Here is a 12696-nt window from a genome sequence, read left to right on the forward strand (position 1 = left end):
TATCTATGCCCCACTTGATTCAGACCGAAGCCAGACACCTGCACCAAGCATACCAACCAACTAATCAATCAAACAATCGTATGTTTTGAGAGCTTATTAAGTGCAGAGCACTATACTAAGTCCTTGGAAGAAGGGAGAGTACAAAACAACAGAGTTGGTAGACTACATCTGTCCCTAAAGGAGCTTACGATCTAATGGGGAAGACAGACATTAAAACAAATTACAGATAAGGAAAGCAGGAGAGCATAATGATATACACATAAGTACTGAAGGCCAGTAAGGGCGAATAGCAAACTGCTTTAGGGCATATAACCCCAGGTGGATAAATGACACAAAAGGGAGGGTGACTAAGCTAGGGAAATGAGTCTGGAAAGGTCTCTTGGAAGAGATATGGTTTTAGTAGGGTTATGAAGATGGGGAGAGTGGTGGTCTGATGGACATGAAAGGGGAGGGAGTTCCAGGCAGGTGGGAGGATGTGAGCAAAGGGTTGACTGAGAGGGAGATGAAATTGAGGTACAATAAATAGGTTGGTGTGTAGAGGAGTGATGTGAGCAAACTGGTTTGTGGTGGGAGAGGAGCAAAGTTAGGTAGGAGAAGGAGGGCTGACTGAGTGCCATAAATCAAATGGTAAGGAGTTGAGTCAATCAAACTATCTCCCTGTCAGCCATTCACAGGTTAAGGGGGTGAGATAATTATATCTTCTTCCCTTTTTATGCTCTCTAATGTAATCAGTATAGTTCTCTGCTTTATCCCTTCACCAAAATGCTAAAACAAAATCCCTTGATATGAACCAAATCCCCTTTTCAGCGATTCCCTTTAAGATCAAGCTACAATAAATTGTGAGCTCAAAGACAACCATAGCTAAATAAATCCAGAACCATGTTATGACTTGAAAGCATATTGCCCCTTGTCCAGAAATCCTAACAAATGGATCCAAGTACCTGGAAACTCACAAATTACACCCTCAGAGGGGTGTTCTATGGGAATTATAGTATGTGACCTTTAGAGGGCACTGCTGGATTTTGCTATACATGGGGTGAAAGAGGTGCGCTCACCAACAGAACCTGGTCTCTGCAGCTCACTCTTGGGTGGCCACTAAAGATTCCAGAAACATGTAGCAGAAGAAGTCTGAGCAAGGGTGGGAAGATGTTTTTGGGGGCTGGAAGGGGTATAGTACTCGAGAATTTCGGAAAATGAGATCTAAGGGCAATTTTCCATCTATTTCCCTCCACAAACTATTCGAGAACTTTTCCCTCCTATTAGTAAATTATTTTATGCTTGTTTCCTCCTCTAGATTGTAAGTTCCTTGTGGGAAAGGAAAGCATCTTCTATTGCACTCCCCCAAAGACTTAGTACAGTGCTCTACTGATTGATTAAAATACTTTTCAAAAATGGAAAATCTCTAAACAACACTGCCTTCGTGTTTGCCATCTGAGAGCAGAGAACATGCCTCTGGATGCCAGGGTTTGCAGGGCAGAGGTTTTTGCAAAACCAGCCTTTTAGCTCTCCCAAAATGGGAAGGTGCGATTCTCTGCCCTCTGAAGTTATAGGTAATCTTATTCTGTCCTTTAATTAGGAGACAACTCAGCTCAGAGTGCTCTGATTTTTAGCCCCAAAAGGACCACCACTACCACTGAGTTAGAACAGGGATCCAGAAGCTCTTCGATAAGATTCCTGAATTCCTGTATAAGAGGGCTGTTTCTTAAGGAGCTTTATTTAGTAGAAAGCCACAGTCCCAGATGCATCACATTAGAGTCTTGTATCCAATACAACTTAATAGTGAGACTGCACTGGGTCCATATGAATGTAAGTTTAGTAAACATCTCGAAAAGGCCCCATTAAAATGTAAACTTAAAAGTATTCTCAGTACAGCTGCTGTCTTACCATTTGCCTTGTGCTGCACATCTGGAGGAAACTGGTCAGGAGCATACCACTGATAGTCTGGCTGCGCAGAACAATAAAACATTATTATAGCAATATGGACTTCAAACAAAAGCATAATGGCATGTTAAAATATAATTATACTATGTGGTTTTTATTACTCATACAATAAAAAAGTAATTTTTGCCCTCACTCCCTTCCTCTAGTCTCCCACCTCCAAAATCAGGCCGGGCTTGGCTTGGAATTCTGACTCTACTTTGGGGCTTTCTTTTTTTTTTGTCCTTTTATTCAAATAAGATGTGTTTTGGATCTCTGCAAAAGTATAAACACTGATGTAAAACTTACTATATCCCACAAATCAAAACAATGTAATCTACCATCAACAAATGGGATCTTTAAATCCTAACACTGGGGGCGATGAGAAGACTGGCAGATAGAGAGGCCTTTAACCTAGAAACCATTTAAACATTTTCAAATGCTCCCAAAGAAGACATCTAAGCCGTTAAGATAGAAACCTGATGTGCAATGACATGACCCATCAGGCAAACCTTCCCATATGTACTGAACACAACCTTGGGCTTCCACCAGGGCCTTTCCTCCAAAAAGCTCAAAGTCTCTAGGGTTGACATTCTTTTCCAGGAATCTCAGAGCTTCCCTCAAGCTTAAATGGAGTGGGGGGCAGCTGCTGAGTTCAGTGGCAGGGAGGGATCACACCCACTCCACTCTTCTTCCTTCTCCTCTTGCCCTCCTGAGCGTCCCCAGCTGTTTGCAGGAAGTGGAGGCTAGCTGCATTCACAGCTGGATTTCCCACATGGAGCTCTTGGGGCAGGCACTTCTGGCTCAGCCCCCTCAACCCACTGAAAACAATGGAATTGTTTCTGCTTGACCTGCCTGTGCCTTTCCACAATCAATCAAATTATTCCACAAATCTTGCTTCCTCACACCAACACCAAGGTCACAGCTAGGATTCCTTTTTTCTACTCATCTCAAGCCTCTTTTATATAAACGTTAAATAAAGTTTAAGCTTTTTGTTTGTTTTCCAGAAGCCTAAGGTATATTAACCCCATATTTCAACTATTAGAGGGTCTGACTTCAAAATCAGAATGAAAAGCTGTCTTATCCTTTCCAGTAGGAGTGGGGATTTGTAGTTAGTTAGTTAGTTAGTTATAGTTAGTTGAGTGGCTGAGTCAATCCAGGATTGGTGGATTCGCACGTACAGCTTCCACCAGTGACTTAATGGCCAAAGGATACTCACTAGCTGCTTACCATAGGGGCACTTGCTACTAGCACTCTGTTTCATCACTGAAGAACAAAACGTTGCGCATTAGGGTGGGCAGTTGGGTCCTGGGTCCTGTCTTCTGACTGGCCTGCACATCCAGTTTGGTTGTTGATAGCAGCAGTCTGGGAGGGGGGATGTGGCAGGGAAGTGGGTCCTGCTTGCTCTCTCTCCCTCGCTTACTGGGAGAAATCTATTTGGACTCTGGAAACAGCCTGAAACCACCCAGGTTGGTGAAGGAGGTCAGGACTAGAGGAGATAGAAAATTCTGGAATGTTCTCCGTTAATCAGGATAAGAACTGGGATCAAGGCAGGTTATTTGGGCTGGGAGAATATGGCTGCATTTGGGGCAGTTCAAATGAAAAGTTCCCCTAAAAAAATATGGTTACTTTGGCTTTCTGCACTCTGTATCTCTTCGCACTATGTCCTCCATGCTATGATTATATGCAATAAACTCTCTTATTCACAGTTTAGGCCCCTAAACCTGGCTTGCCTATACGTATATGCCCATTGAAAGGTTTCTTTGGTCTGAATGTTCTGCTTCATCAAATTCAAATGTGTGTTTGAGATCTCATTATCTAGATAATTTACACAAATAAACGTATACTCAGTTAAGCCTGCAAATGCCCCTGGCTTTGAGTTTTATAAATAAGCAGTTTAACACTCCCTCTGCAAGAGGAAAGTTCTAAAACTACTTCTAATTCTTTAGTCCTCCTTTTCTCCTATCTTTTTGAAAAACCTTCAAGAAACCTAAGCTAACACTAAAGGCCAATGATCATATTTCTTTTGATAACTGAAAAGAAAAGACCAAAGGATTTATTTTTGAGGAAGGAGCATCAGCACGCTGATGCTAGGAGTCTCCCATCAAGAACAATGGATAAGCCTCGGTCTTGAGACTTCAGGAACATGAGCTTGCACAGAGAAACTGATTTTAGCGGTAGTGATTTGTTCTCATTCCCTAGATAGCCACTGCAGTTTTCACCACTTGTCATAGCATTACGGGGTTCATTGGCCCAAAACCTTCAAGACTGATGGCATAGACCAAGGTGGCATCCCCCAAAGGCAGAATCAGGACAAGAATCAGGTAAACCATTTGTACTACAGCACAAAGTCTGCTCAAAGTCTGCTCCTTTTGTCACTTGCTCTTACTTTACCATCTGCCTAGGGAGCCTGATACCTTAAATGTGAAAGTTAACAGCAAACCCAATTCGGACACTAAATGCCAGAGGTTCTAGGCAACCAATCAAATTTACCTCTCCCTCCTGAGACACACGCAGGCAACCAATCAAATTTAACTCTCCCTCCTGAGACACACTCCACCAGGGACAATGGTTGTGAGTCCCAAAGCATTTCATTTTCATTTGCAAAATGAAAAACAATACTGATGAAAGCTTGTGGAAAAACAACCTAGAGGAGTCTGGGCAAAATCCAGAACTGCAAAAAAATTCCTATAATGTTGAATAAGGTTTCTAGAAGCATTGTGGTAGAAAAATGATTTGTTGATCACTCAAGGAAAAAAAAAAACCTACTTAGTTACTGAGGAAAAGAGAAGGGATTTAAGGACCTGAACATTGGCTGTCTACATTCCTTGAGTTCATCACAGAAGTGCTCAATTCCCCATTTCATTTTACCTAGGTAGACATAAGGAGAAGGACCTGCTTTTTCCTGGAGCATTTTGAAAAAAATCCCTTAGTTTGAAAAGAATATTTTTACTGTCTGCTGTAGAGCAGTGAGCTACTGAATTTAAGTTTACAACTAACAAAGGTGATATGAAAATACTTTATGGGCTATTTTGCCACATTTTCCTTTTCTAAACACATGTAAAGGTATTCCCTTTACAGATTTACTTAGAACTTTAAAAGTACTTGAATATGAAATATTATATATTGAAGGAATTATAGCCCAATCATATAAATGTCAATTCATTTATTCATGTTTATGTACAGTGATTGAATAGAGCACATTTGTCCTCAGCCCGGGAAATTAAAGTATAAACACACGCAGACAATCTGCAATAATAAAAATCAGACATTGAGATAACAGAGAAGCTATTTCTACTTCAGGCGAATTCTTTCAAAAGCTCGTGATAATACAGTGCTTTCTATGAATGTGTGGTGGTCTGTTTGCAAAAACACAAAAGGGGATCCCTCTTACTGGGTGCTGCTGTTGATCATGTATCACCCGTGTGTCTCTCTGTTCCCTGGGGTCTGGTAAGTGAAAAAGCAGTCCACAGTTGCATGGTGAGAGGAATAACTGACGAGAGCAATATTGTTTGTCCACTGGAGATCGGTGGTCTTTGACCTGAATGAAATTGTAGAAGGGGAAAAAATAATTAAACAAGAATTTTTATTGGAATAAAGCAATGTAACAAGGTTCAACCCCAAAGCTAAGGATGAAGTCCAAGTCAGCCTCTCTGCAGAATCAGTCTGTCATTCCCACTTTACACTACTGCTGGATTAGAACATCAAGTCAGATAATAAGTGTCATTCCCAAATGATAGGTGCCTCTATCACATTCTTGCAAATATACCCAATTCTCCTATGATGCAGAGGTTTCATACTCACAAAACCCCACTTTAATGAAAATGCAGTACAGTGTCCAAAATGTGCTCTTGTGCACACAGGCACATGTGGTTGCACAAAATCATTTCTTTTGTAGTCAAAAAGGTTCTTGTTGTCAGACAAACGTTCCCCAATTCCCAAACTTTTTACCCACAACTCTCTTTTTTTACCCACTTCCATCTTTTATAATTAAAAATGAATAATGACTATGGTATTTTTAGGGGCTTACTATGTGTCCACCACTTTTCTAAGTGTTTCAGACAAAGTCCCTGTCCCTCATGGGGATCACACAGTCTAAATAGAAGGGAGAACAGGTACCAAATCCACATTTTCACAGTTGAGGAAAAAGAGGCACAGAGAAGTTAAGTGACTTGCTCAAGGTCATATAGGAAACAAGTGGCAGAACCAGGATTAGAACCCAGGTCCTATGACTCCCAGGCCAGTACTTTTTCCACCAGGCCAAATTACTTCTGTTAGCTTATGTTATGAAATGAGCATTGCGCCCAAGGGGCGCTCAATAAACACTACTAGTACTTAGAGTGTCTTTGCGGCATAGTATAATACAATCCTCTGTGATTTTTCAGTGATTAGAAGCATGTATTGTGTCACACCATCTGCAGACTTCCTTAGGCAGAGGTTAGTTAGAATCATTTAATTCAAACCAAAGGGAAACTATTCCTGAAGTTGTGCAAGGGATGACAAAATTCATTCAATCGTATTTATTGAGCACTATACTAAGCTCTCACCCCATAGTTTAAAAAAATCCTATGCATAAAATATAATCACAAAGCTTAAAATAGGAGGCAAACATACCTGTTTTAATTGTTTTTCAAGTTTTTCTTTCTCCTTCTGACAAGCTTTTATCTGTGGGCAAAATAAATACATTTACTTTTTGACAACTGACTGCAGGGACCGTCAGTTCTAAAACCACCCCACCCTTGAAATTCCTGTCAAGGTTCTGAAGTCCAAGGTTCTAAACTACTGATAAATCTTTACTACAGAAACTCATTTTACTGGTTGAAGACACATTGATATTCGCATAGTAAAAAAAAAAGTTGGGAAAATACAGAGCTGATTTGTTTTGCATGTCAATTTTATTATACTTTCTTTAGGGGTTGAGAAAGAGCCAACATCATGAAATCCCAAGGAATAGTTGGATTTTTCTTTACCTAAAATGTTCATAGAAAATACATCTACCTGCAATTTCTAGATGTCCAGACTTCTATAGGTAATCTAATCAATCTAGACATCAGACTTCTATAAACAATACCACTGCCTTCAAGCAGAATCACATTTAAACTGCCCCAAAAAAATAACTCAACCTGCATTTAAATATTCCCTCAATCACTTTACTTGGTAACCCAAATATTTGATTATCTTCACTCTTCAAAAACCATTCGTTTTGTCTAGCTTAAATCCATCATGCTATATAGTTTAAACCCAATTCCTATTGGTTTGTTCTCGACTGGCATGAAGAACAGGTGGCTCCGATCTCCTATGGAAGTCCTTCATGTATTACAAGAGGATAGCTATCAAATCCCTTTTATGAGCTGAATGCTACCAGTACTTCCCCAGTCTAAACTTCTGATCTTTTAATCATCTCTATGGCTCTTCTCTGAATCTTCTCCATATGATCTCTCTCTATTTTTTTTTCAGTTGTGGAGCCCAGAACTGAATTCAGGAGCAGAGCTGAGTATTATTGGGAGAATTAAGTCACAATTCCTTTATTATACATTCCCAGTATTGTACTTGCTTTCTTAATGACATAACTACATTGCAGACTTGTATTCAAGTTCTCCATTCTGACCCTAACACTTATAATGTGAACGAAATGCCAATTTTTATATGTGTGCACATGAACATACTCAACCACAGATACACCTACATATTTATACCTGTTCTGTGTATCAAAGATGATGCTATTGATGATGAGAGGATGTATAGGTGTGCAGGTGTGGCTTTAAAGACTGATGTGTGACCAAAAATCCAGTGAGCTTTTAAAGATAGTTCCATGCTGTGCTGCTGGGCTTGTCACTTACAGAAAGTAATTCTCTTTTCAAGACTGCATCTTCTATTTTTTTTAATGGTATTTGTTAAGCATTTACTACGTTCCAGGCACTGTACTATGCACTGAGATAGATACAAGCTAATCAGGTTAGACACAGTCCATGTCCCAACTGGGGCTCACAGTATAAGCCCATTTTACAGATGAGGTAACTGAAGCACAGAGGAATTAAATGACTTGCCCAAGCTCACACAGCAGACAGCATATATCCTGATCTTCATAAGTTTTTTGTTTGTGGAGAACAGCCCCTCTTCTGACTGCTACCTGGTAATACTGGTTTACCTGCTGTAGAGTGTTCCCTACACACAGTTCACAAATAAATCACCCTGCTTGAAATTGAGTCTTTAGTATGTCTTTAAATCAGTATTGATCAATGGTCAATCAATCAATGATATTTATTGAGCACTTACTATGTGCAGAGCTCTGCACTAACTGCTTGGGAGAGTACAATACATCAGAGTTGGCAGACGTGTTTCCTGTGCGCAATGAGCTTATAGAGGGAGACACGGTCCAAAAGGGGAAACAACCCTTCTGTCATCCCACTTTTCTCACATGACCTGCCCAGAAAAGCTGTGGTACAGTGAGAATTACCTCAAGCTGGTGAGATGACTCCATTCTATGGCCTCACTGCTGGTAATCTTGCCTGCCATTTAAGCCTGATAAGATTTACACTGCCATACTAGAAAAAAGTTCATTTTATTAAATCTCATACCTGGGTAGTACAATTTTCCTCCCTGAGTAGATTTCTGTTCTTGCTCTTTTTAAACTTATTCAATTTGTTTCAAATTCCCTAGTTTAAACTAAGGTTTTATTGACCTTGTCATTACTCTGCCACTTCATAACAAACTCAAGCATGGAACCAGCTAGTTGGGTAAGAAACAGAGAAAAATGACTAAACCCTTCCCTCTCCCAAACCCAGATACTTTGCCACTAGTTGAGAAGGGAGGACAACATAAGAGTAAGCAAATTCTTAATCACCGCCACAGAATACCTTTCATAGCACAAAGCAGTTTATCGCCATTTAAATAAGGCAAGTGCTTTCGTTCTATCTTTTGATTTCACTGAACTCCATTTTCCCAGGAAGTTATTCCCTAAGAGGAGAGAAAAAAACAGCCTCTCTCAACCTTCTTCTAGATTCATCACTTTACTAATTTATGCTGAGGTGCAGGGAAGAATCAGCCAGGAGCTATGTGCTCAAGAAAGGATCCTTTCCCATTAATTCACTTGCATATGGGTGCAGGGAACCAGACAGGGAAACCTGGAAAAATCTCAGTTGAATGTAGTTTCTGGCATATCCATTTCCCAAGCTACAGGAGAGGGGTATTCTGGTTTACTGTTTTATAGTGTTTTCTTAATCCTGAGTAAACTCTAATTGTCATTCAATTTGCTAGTCCGCTACCTGTCACATAGCTTTCTCCATCTTCACGGATTTCAGATAGGCAACAGGCATCATGACAGATGGTCTTTTGGAAAAACACGACTCAGGGAGTTGGGAGACCTCTGGTCCTGGTCTTCCTCCATCCCCTGGCTTGCTCTGTGACTTTGAGCAAATACATTAACTGCTCTGTGCCTTAATTTTCTAATCTTAAAATGGGAATAACAACTCCTGCCTCTTCTTACTTACTCTATTGAATTCTCCCAAGCACTTAGTACAATGGTCTGCACACATTAAGTGCTCAATAGACACCATTAATGATTGATTGCATACCTTCCCTGAAAAAATTAATGCACTAGATTATAGATCTGGAACAAAGAAGTAGCTAACTCACTTTCCAGAACTGAGTTTACTAGCTCATTAACTCTTTGTTAGTTTGACAGAAACTATCATAAAACAGTTTTTCCCTTCAGAATTTTGGTCAGTTTTCAAATACCTCTCATTTCCCACAGAAGAAATTGTTCCTACTTGAGAATTTTTCCCACAAAATTAAAGTTTTTCAGTTAGTTCTGCCAAATATCAAAGAAATGGACTATAATCCTCAGTCTACCCAATAATGGGACTAAGAGAACCAACTAATACTTGAAATTTTTCTTTAAGAATGCTACCAGTGGCCAGGCAATGGAAAATGTTGCACAATTTCATGAGGCAAAAGAAGTGGTTTTATCTTTTTTTTAAAAAAAATAAACCCACAAAAAGTTGTGCAACTGCATTTCTTTCCCTTTTACATGAAAATTTCTTCAACATGACAGTGCTCTCAATCTTCACTATGAGCTGAATGTCCTACTCATAATTCTATCCAGAGGCAATTTTCAGCAAGCAGTATAACTCTAAGAAGTTTCCTTGAAACTCTACCAGTCACATCCAGTCAACGAACCCAGGAACTACATTTTTAGATGGCAATACCCTTCTTAAGAACAGATAGATTTCTAGGATTTGTAAATACCAAAGCAACTCTTCAAAGACAAACCAACAAGAATTTAGAAACCACTTAACTGTACATGGAACATTTTTTGGTTGAGTTAGAGTGCTGGGTAGCTCAACTTTCCTGCCACCAAGATAAATATTATGGAGGAAAAAAATCAAAAGGATTGGACTTTGTAAGGGAGGTTGAAATCTTGGGTCTTAAGCAACTCCTTCATTTACTTAACATGAAAGAAATCTTTAATCATGTCTCATCTCCTTACACATTGTTTCAGAATGATTTCATCCCAGGTGCTGACCGCCCATAAAACCCAATGTCAATTAACAGAAGCCAGAAAGCCTTGGACTGTGTAAAAAGTGAGAAAATAAAAATAAAATACACATGTGCTGGCAATGGTTGCTTTGTTTGGATTCGTACCTGAGAATTCAGCTTGTTCAACTGGGATTGCGAACTTTCATTAATCTTCTGCAGCTCCTCTTTTTCTTCATTGAGTCTCTCACGGTCTGATCTCTCCTTTTTAAAATCTTCTTCATATATTTGAACCTAGGATATTTAAAATTATAGTTATTCTTCATTTTGATTTCTCTTTAGCCCGAACTGAGGAAATTTCAGAAAGAGGGACACCTAGAATTTGGGATCTCAGTCAATCATTGGTATTTATTGAGCACTTACTGTTTGCCGAGCATTTGTATTAGGCACTTGAGAGAATCACTCACCACTTTTGGTGTCTTTTTCTAACCACTGAGACAGTCACCTTGCAAGTCACTTGACCTTTGGCATCTCTCCCTCTCATTTTTATGGTATTTGTTAAGCATATACTATGTGTCAGGCACTGTGATAAAAACAAGTTAGTTCGGTTGGACACAGTCCCTGTGCCACATGGGGCTCACAGTCTCAGTAGGAAGGAATGATCTAAGAGAAACTACCCTCCTTATTTAGAGCAGGTGATCCTGGAATGCTCAGTTTCTTGTTATTTGAGGGTGGTTTGGGATTCTAAGAAAAAATCAGTGACTCAGCTCCCACAAAAAAGTTACAGGTAAATGACAAATGGCAGGAAGTCACTAAAGGATAGCTGACTATTGGGAGACCTGCATTTCTGAAGACCTTTATTACAAACTGAATGCAGAAGGGTAGGGTTAAAATGCCTCCCTGTGAAAGGTGTTTCAGAACTAGATGGGAAACTATCATCCTCTCTAGATTTATTGTTCTAAGGAAGCTCCTTCAGCATATTTGCCATAGTTCTACCTTTTTATTTCTGGGCTCTACTCCTTAGACCAGGGAAAAGTGACAAAAGTATGGAAAAATAGATGATGAGGAAACAATCAGCAGACGTATCATCAATGGTGGTGGGTAGCTGTGGGATGGAGCTTGAATATATAGCGAGTAAATATGTCTTGCATTTTTATTTTACTTATCCAAACACTTAATATATATATATATAGTGCATTTTAGTATATTGCCTCCTCACTGACGTCCCTGCCTCCTGTCTCTCCTCACTCCAGTTCTTACTGTAAACTCTAGGCTGAAAGCTTGTTGTGGGCAGGGAATATGTCTACCAACTCTGTTGTACTGTACCCTCTCAAGTGCTTTGAACAGTGTACTGCACACAGCATGTGCTCAATAAATATGACTGATTACTCCATTCTGCTTCCCAGATCATTTTCCTGAAAAACCATTTAGTTCATATCCCCTGCCCTTCAAGAACCTCCAGTGTTTGCTCATCTACCTCCTCATCAAACAGAAATTCCTTACCATAGATTGTAAAACACTGAATCAGCTCACCCTCCCACCTTACCTTGCAAATTTCCTACTACACATAGTCCTCTAGCTTCGCTCCTCCAACATCACCCTACTCACTGTGCCTCCATCTCATCAATCTTGCCGTTGCCCACATCCTTCTCTGACCTGAATCTCTCTACACCTTCATATACCACCATTCTCTCCACCTTCAAGACTCTATTAAAATCACACCTCCTCCAAGAAGTTTTTCCTGACTAAACCCTCATTTCCCCTACTCCCTCTATCTTCTGCAACTGCCTACGCACTTTAATTACTTAAGCCCCACAGCACTTATATACATATTTTAGCCTCACTGTCTCCCCATATACTGTAAGCTTATGGAGGGCTGGGAACATCTCTAACAACTCTCCTGTATTATACTCTCTTAGTAAAGTGATTACTAAGGAAATACTAGCAAACTCTTTTATGAGTCCATTGTTTTTACTGTTATCAATCCTCTTAAATCAGCGAGACCATTTGGCAAGTTACTCATTTGACCTGGAGGTCATTAACCAAGCCTTAGAAAGGTAAATCAGCCTCATGGAGTATGTAATTTGCTTCTAAAGTGTAGTAAACTCTGCTCCATATAGAACTAGAAACCTTCACCCACTTCCACTGACATTTATCATTTGCTCTGTCTATAATAAAACAAGGATGGGATGAGGGAAACTCAAGAGATAATTTTTGGGGTGGTAAAAAAACCTTCTTGATATAGTTACATGCTTTGTAATTTGTACTTGTACATCCTTGGTTATAAAGAGTTTATAAAGAGAC

At 39.7% G+C, this 12696-nt stretch overlaps 1 protein-coding gene across 4 annotated transcripts in view; it reads right to left on the bottom strand.

The window, feature by feature from the left end:
• Positions 1–12696, bottom strand: part of TNIP3 (TNFAIP3 interacting protein 3) — a 44071-nt gene that overhangs the window by 14109 nt on the left and 17266 nt on the right. For 3 of the 4 annotated variants that reach the window (XM_039913816.1, XM_039913818.1, XM_007672990.4), the window contains 4 exons: positions 10561–10686; positions 6532–6582; positions 5312–5458; positions 1885–1945 (listed from right to left, as the gene is read on the bottom strand). In XM_039913816.1, coding sequence (XP_039769750.1) covers positions 1885–1945; positions 5312–5458; positions 6532–6582; positions 10561–10686 — 385 coding nt within the window. The remainder of the gene's footprint in view (positions 1–1884; positions 1946–5311; positions 5459–6531; positions 6583–10560; positions 10687–12696) is intronic. The other variant, XM_039913817.1, reaches the window with a different exon arrangement.

The sequence above is a fragment of the Ornithorhynchus anatinus genome, chromosome 12 (assembly GCF_004115215.2).
Source record: "Ornithorhynchus anatinus isolate Pmale09 chromosome 12, mOrnAna1.pri.v4, whole genome shotgun sequence".
NCBI lineage: Eukaryota > Metazoa > Chordata > Mammalia > Monotremata > Ornithorhynchidae > Ornithorhynchus > Ornithorhynchus anatinus.